General features: G+C 35.2%; 1 protein-coding gene across 7 annotated transcripts in view; it reads left to right on the forward strand.

Annotated features, from left to right (window-relative positions):
* SMG7 (SMG7 nonsense mediated mRNA decay factor) overlaps window positions 1–15,067 on the forward strand; it is an 89,794-nt gene that overhangs the window by 38,112 nt on the left and 36,615 nt on the right. For 6 of the 7 annotated variants that reach the window (XM_086693260.1, XM_086693263.1, XM_086693266.1 and 3 more), the window contains one exon: window positions 14,402–14,433. In XM_086693260.1, coding sequence (XP_086549386.1) covers window positions 14,402–14,433 — 32 coding nt within the window. The remainder of the gene's footprint in view (window positions 1–14,401; window positions 14,434–15,067) is intronic. The other variant, XM_086693264.1, reaches the window with a different exon arrangement.

Here is a 15,067-nt window from a genome sequence, read left to right on the forward strand (position 1 = left end):
AGCAAGTTATTTAACCACTCTGTGTCCTTGTTTCCTCATTAGCAAAATGAGGATAATCTTACTACTTAACCTGATAGATTTGTTTTGTGAATTAAAGATTTAATAATATATGAAAGCACGTAAACAGGACCTAGCAAATATTAAATGATCAAAGTACCATGATTAGGCTGTTAATTCTTAACAGATGAGTTTAGAGTCTGTAATCAATTACCATGATATTACTGTATTTTGTAGGTTGCTTGATGTGTTATTAGGTCCAGTATTTAAAATGTATTTAAGTTATATGATCAAAACTAATGTTTGGAGAGAAGCAAAAAAGAAAATAACAAATTATTTTGCAGCTTTGATGTATCTACCTCTGGTTTCATTTTCTGTACATACTAAGAATATGGTCCTCATGACATGTAAAGTTTTTCTTTCTTTTGTCATTTAGCATTGTATGGTAGTAGATAACATAGGATTTTTGACGCCCATCTTGGAATGTTGTCTTCTTCAACCCTGTGTGCTGCTTCAGAAAGGATCCTATGTCAGAAACCAGATTAGCAAAACTAACTTGGTCATTGAAGTATTGGTGTTATTTTTTTTTTTTTTAACGTTTATTTATTTTTGAGACAGAGAGAGACAGAGCATGAACGGGGGAGGGTCAGAGAGAGAGGGAGACACAGAATCTGAAACAGGCTCCAGGCTCTGAGCGGTCAGCACAGAGCCCGACGCGGGGCTCGAACTCATGACCTGAGCCGAAGTTGGACGCTTAACCGACTGAGCCACCCAGGCGCCCCGAAGTATTGGTGTTATAATCAGAGTGCAGTCCTCCCTTTAGAGTTTTCACTTAGGTTCTTTTATGTAACTTACTGGTTGTCTTATTTACTTCTCATTTCTGAAAGGGAGTTTGTTTCCCTGTTTTACAGATGAAGAAGTTGAAGTTTCTTGGAAAGAAGCTCCAGACCTAAGTTTTTTTTATTCTGTATCATTTTCCATTGCATAACATTGTTTCCTGTATGATGCACATTTTACCATTCATTAATTTAACAAAATTTTACTGAACAGCTACCGTATAACAGGCATTATTTTAGGTGTTAGAGATACAGCCCTGAACACTTATCTTCTTCCTCACTCCCACTGGCTCTTTCTGTAGTTGAACTGTAGGCATATATCTATCCCTGTACTCAACCATAGTGTATTGAAATCATCTGTATATGTCCTCATATCTTCCACTTTATACTGAGTTGCTTAGAAGTAGTACCTGCCATCATTAAGGCTATTGTCATTTTGACTATTTAGAGTAAAAATATTTACCTGTTTTAATTTGCGTTTACTAGTTGTATATGTTTTCATATTAATTTTTTTCATTGTGTCTAATCCATACATCTCTCATTATTTTTTCTCAACTCTTTTCTTTGCCTTTGGTAAGCCTCCCTTTCCTATTCATTTTGTAATTATCCTAAAGATTCACCATTCTCCTTAGTTTATCTCCCACTTACGTTCAGACACTGATCTCATCTCCTACTTTATCTCTGAAAGTGATGCAGTGTGTGTAGCTGTGAATTCTCTTGACATCGCCTCATCCCACACTACTCCCTTATTCTTCTGGCACATTTCTATCTAACCTTACATTCCTCCAGTTTCATCCTGCCTCCTTTTCAAAGACAATTTGGCCTCCTGTCTTACTATTCACATTACCATTTCCTTCCATCTCTTCCAGAATTATCCTCTATCAGTTTTGTTCTCATTTTCTTAAGTCTTCAACCTATTCCATTCTCCTAGCTTCATTTTTTCATTTTAAACATGCTTAAGGCCCTACTATTATAAAAAAGAAACTTGTCTTTACCATGGCTCTCTTCCCTTTTTCTTCACAGCTTAGCATTTTAAGGACTGACCTAAACTACTACTTCTTATTTTTTCCTCAGCCCCCTGCAATTTGACATAGTCTCTTCTCTGACAGGGCTATTATTGACCTTTATTTCACCAAATCCAACCCACTTTCTAGTCCTTACAGTAAATCTGCCCCTTGAAAATGAGTGTAGCTCATTCTCTCTCTGACTTCACTTAGCATAATAACCTCTAGGTCTATCCATGTTGTCTCAGATGGCAAGATCTCATCCTTTTTTTGTGGCTGTATGATACTCCATTGTGTATACATGCTACATCTTCTTTATCCATTCATCTATTGAGACACTTGGGTTGCTTCCTTTATCTTGGCTATTGTAAATAATGATTCAATAAACATAAGGATACATACATCTTTTCAGTTTAGTGTTTTAATTTTCTTTGTGTAAATACCCGGTAGGCATTATTGGACTGTATGCTATTTCTATTTTTAATTTTTTGAGGATCCATATGATTTCACTTACATGTGGAATCCACAAAAACAAAACAAGCAAATAAATGAACGAAAAGCAGAATCAGACCTATCAATACAGAAAACAAACTGGTTGCCAGAAAAAAAGGGGATGGAGGGCCAGGCAAAATAAACGGGTGAAGGGGAGAAGGAGATATAGGCTTCCAGTTAGGGAAAGAGTAAGTCACAGGAATAAAAGGTATAGCATAGGGGATATGGTCAGTGGTTTTGTAATAGCATTGTACAGTGATAGATGGTAGCTACAGTTGTGCTGAGTATAGTGTAACAAATAGAGTTGTTGAATCACTGGGTTGTACAACCTGAAACTAATGTAACCTTGTGTGTCAACTATACTCAAATTAAAAAATGAAGATTGAGAGCTAGATTCTCCCTTCTGCCATTCTGGACAATTACATTTTTCTTATAGGTTTAACTACCATCAGTGTGCTGGTCACTCCCGCAGTGTATCCCTAGTCTTAATGGCTCCTCTGTGCTTGACACTTAATCTCTGAGTTCCTGCTTATACCCCTTACTTTCTCATATATCCAGCTGTCCAAGCTAACAATCTGGGAATGATTTGGACTGTTTTCTCAGCTTTGTCTTTCCTTCTACTGACTTTATTAACAGGTATTTCTTGAGTCTAGGTTTTTCTGTTCCATCTGTATGGTCACTTCCTCCCTTCCAGACTTGCCCTTTTAAAATCCATCTTCATGAATGTTGTGTAATCTTTTAAAAATGAAGTTCTGACAATGGTGTGCTCCTGCTTAAAACTTGGCACTGGTGTCCTATTGTTTAAAAGACAGAGGTCTGAGCTCCTTAACGTGTCATGTAAAGTCTCACAGTCTGCTGTCTGCCTTGGTTCACCAGTCATCTCCTGTATTTTCTTACCGTGTATTTTATGTTCTATGTTCCAGTCTCCCACCTTCACTGACTTAGCTGTCTTTACTGTGTTATTTTCTCTGCCTGGAAGAACTTCTTATCCTTTGATATTTCCAGAGAGGACTGGCCCTTAATCAAACTAGATACACAGTTTCAAATAATAAAATTTTAGGATAAATGTTGTAATGTAGAGCATTGGAATAATGTCAGGAGGCTTGAAAATTCATGACAAACTGTAAAGTGCCACAGAGAGAAAGCAAATTAGTGTTTTTGTTCCTTACTGAGACAAGCCCCTTTAGGAGCAGCATCTTCCCTAGATACCCTTTTCTATGTGAAATTCAAAAGTAGAGCAATATGATTTACTTTTTATTAATCCTATGAGACTTGGTGATGTCTTAGAGATCTGTAGATTGTGTATTTGTGTGCTTGCATATGTAGGCTCACACTCACCTTACAGTATCTGGCCTATTTTGTACAAATAATTATGATATGTAATTATGTAGATGGTTATAATTGATGAATACTGTTATTATTCCAAATACTCCTTAGTACTCTATGAAGATAAGCAAATATATTAACTTAAAATAAAACCTACCATGGCTTTTGTTTAAATTTCAAAAAAAAATATTTTAGCCTTCCCTCCCAAAACAAAAGAAGCTGATTCACTTTTCCTTAGCAACTGAGTTTGAAGATGTTGGCTTATTTGAAGATGAGTTTTAGAAGATGTTGGCTTATTTTCCTGTGTTCTGCTCATAAGAGAAACAGGGTTGGAAGTTCAGGTCGAAGGACTCTTCCATTGTGTCTGCCCCTGATTTTGAGATATCTTATATTTTCAATCACAAATTTTAATATCGGTTCTTAACAAAGATTATCTTATTATATATGTTATCTTGCATTGTTATTGTAAGTACTATGTATAATCAAGGTGTTTGTTAAAGAAGATGGCCATTACTTTTAGAGTTTTCTTCTCTAACAACATTATAAAAAACATTGTAAGATGTTTAAGTATTGAAAGCCCCAGTTTTGTGGGCTATTTCTATTAAATATTACTTTTTTTTTTTTTTTTCTCTGTGAAATCTTGTATAGGAGGAACTATGATGTAATGGTTAGGAGTTATCCTGTGGAACCAAACTGATTGAGTTCAAATGCTGACTTAACCTTGGACGTGTTACTTAACCTCTATTTCTGTGGGCTTCTTCATCTATAAAGTGGGGGCAGTAATAGTACATAATACGGATTAAATAATTTATATAAAGCCCTTAGAACATTGTCTGACAATAATAAGTGCTATATATAGCGTTGGCTATTTCAGTACCTAGTGCATTGGAATACATTGAATGTATTTATAGATCTTGATGATCATGTAGTCTCCAGGAATATTGTTTCAGGTTGTTGGCTTTCAGTGCATTTGTTTATCACTGAATGTTTCAGATTTTATTCAGCCTTTTAATGACTTTTTCTTATTGCCTGGTAGAAGTGCTTACTTTCTCTTAGTAGAACGGACACAATGTATTCAGTATTTTGAAAGCTTTGTGTTTTGTAAGTATTTAGTGGTGTTATTTTATTATTGAAGGAGTGATGATTTTTAATGTTTGAATTTTTGGTTCATTCATTGTTTTCATTAATTCTTTCTGCTTAAAGTAAGAATAAAAAGCAACTCGGAAACCAATTTGACAATAAATTTCATATATTAAAAACAAACAAACAAACAAACAAACAAATAAATAAATAAATAAAATAAACTCCAAAAAAAAAAAAAAAAAAAAAAAAAGCAACTCATGTTGCCAGAGCCTTCTACCAAGAGAAAACATTTAAACACTCTCTCACTTTGTATAAGCATTGGCCATAAACTATATTAATGTTTAACATTGTTAGTCTTTAGCAAAACCAGTAGGTCAGTTGAGGTGTGGTAGCTTTCCCTAGTGAAGTAAAATAATCAAATGGCCAATTATGTTACCAGTCTTTATGAAAGCAGTTGGTATAAGATCACATCTATTGATTTGGTTTCTTATATACTATATGAAAAAAATAAAATTGTGTAAGGAGAGGATAGGGATTCCTCTTGTGAGATAATTCTCAGTTTAACCCTCTCTCCTGTCTAAATGGGTACTTTTGGTACACAGGAAAAAAGAAGAGTTAGTAGATAATAGTATATAAACCTAACAGGGTTTTAAACAGTTTGCAGATTAAGGCCATCAAAAATATAGCATGGTCTCCACATAGTAACTTTACTGTTTGTTACATGAGACTGTATTTTTTAATGTAGTTCTCTTTGTGGCAAGATTACAACATTAATAAAAATAGATCTTTAAGGAAACTATTGATGATTCCTCATAGGGAAAAACTATTTGGCTTGGGAACTTAATAGATATTTTACTTCTTATTTTTTGATCAGGTACTCCCCAGAGCAGGAGATGCAAAGTTTACTGTAAAGAGGCCAGGTAATAAATATTTGAGGCTTGGTGGGCCATGTGGTCATTGTCTCAACTACACAGCTCTGCCCTTGCAGCAGAAAGCAGCCATAGACAGTACGTAAATGAATGGGCATGACTGTGTCCCAGTAAAGTTTATTTACAAAAAGAGATTCAGAGTAAAGGAAGGAATTTCACCCATAGTCTGACTGCTGTACTGGAATATAAATTTTACTTCTTGTGGTCTTTTTTATTAAAAATCTCAGGTAGAATTTTGTTTTCTATTTTAACAAATCTTTTAATTTAGGCTAGGTGACTTACATGTTAGTGTTTAGTTGACAGAGTCTATGTTAGCTTTTTATGTCACAGAATTTTTAAATTCTAACTTGAAAGAAGTAGAAATTACTGGACTTCAGAGTCAGAACTAAGTTTGTACTTAATTCTACCTAATTGCTTTGTGACTATGGGCAAATTGTTTCACATTTCAGAACTTCAGTTTCCTTGTTTATAGAAGAGGAGTAATACTAGACATCTTCAGGTTATTAGATTTTCCATTTAGCTATCTTTTCATCCATTCAATTTAGCAAGATTATTTTAGTCATTAATGTATCTCTTTCACAACTAATAGAGAACTGTGCACAGAATGAGCACCTCTTTACTCTTGTCATACTGAGGAACCAAAACTCCTGGGATTTCAAGATGCTTTAACGTTTTTGTCAGACAATTTTTATCACGTTTTTGCACTTTTGTTAGTGCTTGAATTTTTAGTTTTACAGTTTCTCTTGGACAGATTGTAGTATATAAAAATATAAAGTAAAATTTTGATCTTTATCAGTGGAAGCCTGCTACCAGAATAGCTAGATTTTACATTAGACATTATTAGACTTAATTATCTTATTTTACAGCCTCTAAGAGAAACAGGCTGTTTGTAAATAGTTCCTGTAATATGCTCAATAAAATCTTTGAAAGAAAGTTGGTGTCCTCATTAGGCAGATGGTAGCATACTGAAATGATACTTACAAGCAGATCTTGCTTGAAATGAGAAAATAACCTTTAGACACATGATTCTAAGTATAAGATATCTTGTATATACTTGAGTGTAAACTTTTTAGCTAATGTCTGGAAGCATAGTAAAATGTATTTGTAACTTTGCAGGGACAGAATGAAAACACTGTTGAGTCTAGTAAAGATGCATATAATTAGCACTGGCTTTCTCAGTATAAGTTTCATAAATTAGTGCTCTGGTAGGATGTTGTATTTTGTGTGTGTGTGTGTGTGTGTGTTTTGGAAGAGTGTGTTCTTTTGACATGGGTAGAATAGGATATATGGCATTCTTCTTTTTTAAGTTTTTAATTCTATAGTTAACAATCTATAGATTGTTATATTAGTTTCAGGTGTACCATATAGTGATTCAATAATTCTATACGTTACTCAGTGCTCATCATGATAAGTGTTCTCTTAATCACCTATTTTACCCTTCCCCCCACCCACCTTCCCTCTGGTAACCATCTGTTTGTTTCCTACAGTTACCAGTCTGTTTCTTGGTTTGTCTGTCTCTTTTTTTCATTGCTCATTTGTTTTTGTTTTTTAAATTCTACATATAAGTGAACTCATGGTATTTGTCTTTCTTACTTTTCTTAGCATTATACTCTCTAGCTCCATCCATGTTTTTGCAAATGGCATGATTTCATTCTTTTTATGGCTGAATACTATTCCATTATACATTATAGTATACCACATTTTCTTTCTCCATTCATCTATCAGTGGACATTTGGACTTCTTCCATAATTTGGCTATTGTAAATAATGCTGCAGTAAACAGAGGGGTGCATTGTATCCCTTTGAATTTGTGTTTTTGTATTTTGGGGGTAAATACCCAATAATGTGATTACTGGATCATAGGGTAGTTCTTTTTTTAACTTTTGGATGAACCAACAAACTGTTTTCCACAGTGGCTGCACCAGTTTGTATTCCCACCAACAGTGCAAGAGGATTCCTTTTTCTCCACATCCTCACCAACACTTGTTATTTCTTGTGGGTTTTTTTTTTTAATGTTTATTCATTTTTGAAAGACAGAGACAGAGCACAAGTGGGTGGGGCGGAGAGTGGGGGAGGTATGCAGAATCTGAAACAGGCTCCAGGCTCTGAGCTGTCAACACAGAGCCCAACACGGGGCTCAAACTCACGAACCATGAGATCATGACCTGAGCCGAAGTCAGATGCTCAACCAACTGAGCCACCCAGGCACCCCTCTTGTGGTTTTTTTAAAAAAGTTTATTTATTTTGAGAGAAACAGACACGAGTGAGGGAGGGGGAGAGAGAGAATGCCAAGCAAGCTCCATGCTGCCAGCACAGACCCCAACACAGGGCCCAAACTCACGAAACTTCAAGTTCTTGACCTGAGCTGAAACCAAGAGTCGGATGCTTAACTGACTGAGCCACCCAGGTGCACCAGTTTGTGTTTTTCATTTTAGCCATTCTTTTTTTTTTTTTTTTTAAGAAATTTTATTTATTTATTTAATGTAATTTCTTGTCAAATTGGCTTCCATACAACACCCAGTGCTCATCCCAACAAGTGCCCTCTTATTTTAGCCATTCTGAAAGGTGTGAGGTAATAACCTCATTGTAGTTTTGGTTTGCATCAATGTTGAACATCTTTTTTTGTTTTGTTTTTGATTTTATTTATTTTGGGAGAGACAGAGAAAGAGAGAGAGAGAGAGTATACAAGTTGGGGAGGAACAGAGAAAGGGAAAGAGAGAATCCCAAGCAGGCTGTGCACTGTCAGCACAGAGCCCAGTGCAGAACTCGAAATCATGAACCATGAGATCATGACCTGAGCCAAAATCAAGAGTCGGACGCTTAACCAACTGAGCCACCTAGATGCACCAGTGTTGACATCTTTTCATGTGTCTTTTGTCCATCTCTATGTCTTCTTTGGAGAAATGTCTGTTCATGCCTTCTGTCCATTTTTAAATTGGATGATTTGTGTTTCTGGTGTTGAGTTGTTTATGTTCTTTTTATATTTTGGATACTAACCCTTTATCAGACATGACATTTGGAAATATCTCCTCCCAATCGGTAGTTTGTCTTTTAGTTTAGGTTTTTTGTTTTTTGGTTTTTTTTGTATTGTTTCCTCCGCTCTGCAGAAGCTTTTTGTTTTGATGTGTCCCAATAGTTTATTTTTGCTTTTATTTCCCTTTCCTTAGGAGCTATATCTAGAAAATGTTGCTATGGGTGATGTTGGAGAAATGACTACTTGTGCTGTCTTCTAGGATTTTTATGGTTTCAGGTCTCACATTTAGGTCTTTAGTCTAATTTTGACCTTATTTTGTGTATGGTGTAAGAAAGTGATCCAGCTCCATTTTTTTGGAGCTGGTGTTTCCCAGCACCATTTTTTCCCCCATTGTATGGCTTTTCCTCCTTTGTTGAAGATTAATTGAACATATAATTGTGGGTTTATTTCTGGGTTTTCTATTCTACTCCATTGATCTGTGTCTGTTTATGTGTCAGTGCCATACTTTTTTGATTACTGCAACTTTCTGTAGTATATCTTGAAATCTGGAATTTTACTTTTCTGTTTCAAGATTGCTTTGGCTATTTGGGGTCTTTTGTGGTTCCATATACATTTTAGGATTGTTCTAGTTCTGTGAAAAATACTGTTGGTATTTTGGTGGGGACCGCATTAAATCTGTAGATTGCTTTGGGTTGTTTAGATGTTTTAACATATTTGTTCTTCCAATCCATGAGCATGTGTCTTTCCATTTCTTTGTGTCATCTTCAATTTCTTTCATTAATGTTTTATAGTTTTCAGAGTATAGGTTTTTTACCTCTGTGGTTAAGTTTATTTGTAGGTATTTTGTTGCTTTCGGTGCAGTTGTAAATAGATTGTTTTCTTAATTTCTCTTTCTGCTGCTTCATTATTAGGGTACAGAAATAAAACAGATTTCTGTATTAGTGACTTTGTATCCTGTGACTTTACTGAATTCATTTATCAGTTCTAGTAGTTTTTGGTGGAGGCTTTAAGGTTTCTATACACAGTATCATGTCATCTGTAATAGTGCAAGTTTTATTTCTTCCTTACCGATTTGGATGCCTTTTATTTCTTTTTATTGTCTGATTGCTGTGGCTAGGTCTTCCAGTACTATGTTGAATAGAAGTGGTGAGAGTGGACATCATTGTCTTGTTCCTGACCTTAGGGGAAACACTCTCGTTTTTTTCCCCATTAAGTATGATGTTCAGCCTTTATTATGGCCTTTGTTGAGGTATGTTCCCTCAAAACCTGTTTTTTTGTTGAGGGTTTTTATCATGAATGGATATTGTACTTCATCAGATGCATTTTCTTTATCTGTTGAAATGATCATATGGTATGTATCCTTTCCTTATTGATGTGATGTATCAGATTGATTTGCAAATATCAAACCACCCTTGCATCCTGGGAATAAATCCTACTTGATCATGATGAATGATTTTTTTAATGTATTGTTGGATGTATTTTTTTAATGTATTGTTGGTTTGCTAGTATTTTGTTGAGGATTTTTGCATCATATTCATCAGAGATACTGGCCTGTAGTTCTTTTTTTTTTTTTTTCTTTTATGGTGTCTTTATCTGGTTTTGGTATCAGGAATGAAGAGAATGAGTGGATTTTGGGAGTTTTCCTTCTTGTACTTTTTGGAATGGTTTGAGAAGAATAGGTGTTAGATCTTCTTTAAATGTTTGGTAGAATACCCCTGTGAAGTCTTAAGGTCCTGGACTTTTGTTTTTTGGGAGTTTTTTGATTACTGATTCAGTTTCTTTGCTGGTAATCTCAGTCTGTTCAAATTTTCTATTTCTTCCTGCTTCAGTTTTGGTAGGTTATATGTTTCCAGGAATTATATCTGTTTCTTCTCAGTTGTCCAGTATTGTTGGCATATAATTGTATTTCTGTGGTATTGGTTAATTCTCTTCTTTCACTAGTGATTTTGCTTATTTGGGTTCTTTCTTTCTTTCTTTCTTTCTTTCTTTCTTTCTTTCTTTCTTTCTTTCTTTCTTTCATGAGTCTAGCTAGAGGTTTATCAATTTTGTTGATCTTTTCAAAGAACCATCTCCTGGTTTCATTGGTCTGTTCTGTTTTTTAGTTTGTATCATTTCTGTTCTACTCTTTATTATTTCTTTCCTTCTCCTGGTTTTGTTGTTCTTTTTATACTTCCTTTAGCTTTAAGGCTAGGTTGTTTATTTTAGTTTCTACATATCATTTCTGATCTACTCTTTATTATTTCCTTCCTTCTCATGCTTTTGGGTTTTGTTGTACTTTTTCTGGTTCCTTTCGGTTTACAGTTAGATTGCTTATTTGAGACTTTTCTTGTTTCTTGAGGTAGGCCTGTATTGCTATAAATTTCCCTCTTAGGACTGCTTTTGCTGCATCCCAAAGATTTTGGATCATTGTATTTTCATTTTCATTTTTTTCCATGAAAATTTTTAATTTCTTTGTTTTCTTGGTTGACCCATTTATTGTTTAGTAGCATGTTTTTTAATTTCCATGTATTTGTGCTCTTTCCAGATTTTTTCTTGTGGTTGATTTCTAGTTTCATAGTGTTATGATCAGAAAAGATGCATGATATGACTTTGATCTTTTTGAATTTGTTAAGATTTGTTATGTGGCCTAATATGTGATCTACTCTGGAGAATGTTCCATGTGCCCGTGAAAAAAATGTGTATTCTGCTATATTAGGCTGGAATATTCTGAATATATCTGTTAAATCCATCTGGTCCACTGTATCATTCAAAGCCACTATTTCCTTGCTGATTTTTTGGTTGGATGATCTGCCCACTGATGTTAAGTGTTAAAGCCCCCTACTATTATTGTATTAACTGTTTTATGTATTTGAGTGCTTACATGTTGGGTGCATAAATATTTACAATTGTGTTACCTTGTTAGATTGTCTCCTTTATTATTATATAGTGTCATTCTCTGTTACAGTCTTTGTTTTAAAGTCTGTTTTGTATGCTTTAAGTATTGCTACTCTGGCATTCTTTTGACAGCCATTTGCATGACGTTTCTCCATCCCTGTGCTTTCAATCTGCACGTGTCTTTCGGTCTGAAATTAGTCTCTTAAAGGCAGCATATAGATGGGCCTTGCTTTTTTTATCCACCCTGTTACCCTGTGACTTTTGATGGGGGCATTTAGTTTGTTTACATTCAAAGTAATTATTGTTATATAAGTATTTATTGCCATTTTGTTAGTTGTTTTGCGGTGGTTTTGTAGTTGTTCTCTGATCGTTTCTTCTCTTGTTCTCTTTTGTGATTTGCTGACTTTCTTTAGTGATATACTCAGATTCCTTTCTCTTTGTTACTTGCATATCTATTACTGGTTTTTGATTTGTGGTTGACATTAGGTTTGTATATAACATTGTTTGCAGGATATTTGGTATTTTTTATTACATTTTATAATCTTAGGTTTTAATGGTATAAGCTAACAAGCCTTGTGAACGTAGTTTGTTTTTTTAGTTGCAAAAGTTTAACACCCAAAGTAAACAGTGGAGCTAGGTAATATGAATAATGGGATTTGATGTGATGTTACAGTTGAGGATGAAGTTTAGCTATTTATTTTTATTATTCATTTATACTGATAGTTCCTATATGGCTTGTGGTTACCTGTATAACACCCAGTTATGATTCTGTCTGAAAACTTAATTTAGAAAAAATAAATATTTTTTAAAAGCTAAGAAAATGAAAAGGTTCACATTATGTTTTGATGAAACTAAAACTCACAGCTGATATTAAATACCTAATATTTACAGTAAAAATTTTAGAACCTCTGTGTATTCTCTAGCTTTTATGTTCAAGTTTGTTTTTAGAAATGGAAATCTCATTAGTTTATATACATAACTTTTTAGAATATATGAACATGATTTATCCTTTTTCCTTTCTTCACTTAAAAGATCTTTATTGAATGCCTACTGATTGCTAGGTGCTGTGCTAATAGGCATAGGGGTTGTGACGGTGAGCATTCTTAAAATCTGTGATATCTACTATGTAGAAAAAAATAAGTGCTTTGAGAGTATAAAATAGGAATATCCTTCATCTAAGTAAGATTTCTTGAGAAAGTTATGTTTCTGAGACAAAGTATGAGTAATAATTAACCAGACAAAAGGGGAAGAGGTATTCCTAGCAAAGGGACTCGTCTTTACAAAGGTGCTGTGTATGAAGGGAGCAGAGCACATTGGAGAAACCAGAAATCCGGTAACTAGAGCACAGAGATCAAGGAAAAGAGAGAATAATGGTAGAAGCAGTGTGCAGACTCTAATTTTTGGAGTGCAGAGAACTTTGTGGGACACTTTAGTAAAGATTTTAGTTTTTACTCTAAGAGCAGTGGGGAAATCATTAAAGCTTTTGAATGGGACTGTTGGTATGGTCAGAATTTGCATTTTGAATTTTTTTTTTTTTTCAACGTTTATTTATTTTTGGGACAGAGAGAGACAGAGCATGAACAGGGGAGGGGCAGAGAGAGAGGGAGACACAGAATCGGAAACAGGCTCCAGGCTCTGAGCCATCAGCCCAGAGCCCGACGCGGGGCTCGAACTCACGGACCGCGAGATCGTGACCTGGCTGAAGTCGGACACTTAACCGACTGCGCCACCCAGGCGCCCCAGAATTTGCATTTTGACAAGATCCACCAGACAGCAGTGGGAGAACAGAATGAAATAGGGCAAGAGTGAAATGGAGAAAACAGTTTGGTGGCTTTGCATTAGTCCCAGCAAGAGATGGTTCATAACTTGAATGTGAGTGGATGAAGAGGAAGTAAAGGGAAATCCACACATTCAAGATACATTTAGTTGGTAGAATTCTCTGGAGTTGATAGATTACCAGGGATTTGGGAGAAAGTTGTCACAGGTGACTTTGAGGTACCTGCCTTTCACAATTGGAAAGCAGTGATACATTTGGTAGGGCAAAAAACACTAGAAAGAGAACCAGGAATGGGGGTGGGAATGGGTCATGAGTTCAGTTTTGGACCTCTTGATTACAGGCAACTCTTGAAAAATTTGAGAGAGGAAAGAAGCCACAGCCAGAGGAGGAGAATGCAGGACAGAAGATTTTAGAACTGTGACAGACTTGAGCGTGTTTAAAATACTGAAGAAAAGGAAGGATCCAATATAGAGAGAAGTTCCAAAATTATTGAAGGAGGAAGGGGGTAATTAAGGGAGCAGAAGTTCTTATTAAAGTCTAGAAAGAGCCTACTCAAGTGGAATTACTGGTCTTAAATAAGAGATGCAGCGCCTCTTGTGTTTTAACAAGAGAGAGAAAGAAGAGGGTTGTGTGAACGTAATGTTTAGTAACTGGGCATTGTTTTTCCTGAGATGGGGCTGCTGGCCTTTACTGAAAGGGGTCGGCCTCAGGAAGGAGGCAAAATCCATGTCTGAGGAAAGTGGGAATTTTGAGATAGTTACAGTGGTTAGTGAATTGAGAAACATAGGATTTCCTGGCTGCATTGAGGGAAAATTTTTGGTTTAATGAGTATCATTTAATATTATCTTAAATACATTTGGAAAACCACAAGAATGTGAGCTCATAGAATTCATGGTGACCCTGTATACTTTTAAGTTATGGCATCAGTTTGCCAAAACCTAGTGCTACCCTGGATATTAAAGCAGGGACACTATTTGCAATGTCACAAATAGAGGTGCTATACATCTTGATGTAGTATATGATTTCACCTAACTTTTAGGTTTTAGTGTTACTTATGTTGAGTAGGCCTAGTTTGTTTCTAACTGATGTTCTTTTTTCCCTTTTTTTTAGGCAGGCAGAAGTCCTGAAGGCTGACATGACAGGTACTGGCTGGCTCATTTGGTTTTCACAGCTTATTTTATATACCATTAACGGAATTAAGGGAAGGGTCTCATCTTTCCTATATTACTTGTTGCACTGTCCTAGTTGCCAAAAGGGATGATGACTTAAAATTTGCTTTAAATAATTACTGTTTTTGAACTTTGAATTCTTTTTTTTTTTTTTTTTATGTTTATGTATTTATTTTGAGAGAAGGAGGGAACACGCACATGTGAGCCAGCAGGAAAGGGGCAGTGAGAGAAGAAGAGAGAGAATCTTAAGCAGTCTCTGTGCTGACAGCTCCCCCAGTGTGGGGCTTGAACCCATGAACCATGAGATGATGACCTGAGCTGAAATCAAGACACTTACCAACTGAGCCATCCAGGCGCCCCTGAACTTTGAATTCTTACTTAGATGGTTAAGAATTTTATATAATCTGTGCTACATTGTATTGAATATTACCTAATTTAATGCATATAACCATTTAATTTTTATGAACTATTTGTCATCAATTTAAGACATAGAAGAAAGAATTCATATACCATATAAATAAAAATACCTTATGGTATTAAGTTCATGTCTTCCTGTTGATAATTCTCCAAACTTGAATAGTAAGTAAACCTTGAGAAAAAATATTTG

The sequence above is a fragment of the Puma concolor genome, chromosome E4, assembly GCF_028749965.1.
Source record: "Puma concolor isolate L17-30 chromosome E4, mPumCon1.1.hap2, whole genome shotgun sequence".
NCBI lineage: Eukaryota > Metazoa > Chordata > Mammalia > Carnivora > Felidae > Puma > Puma concolor.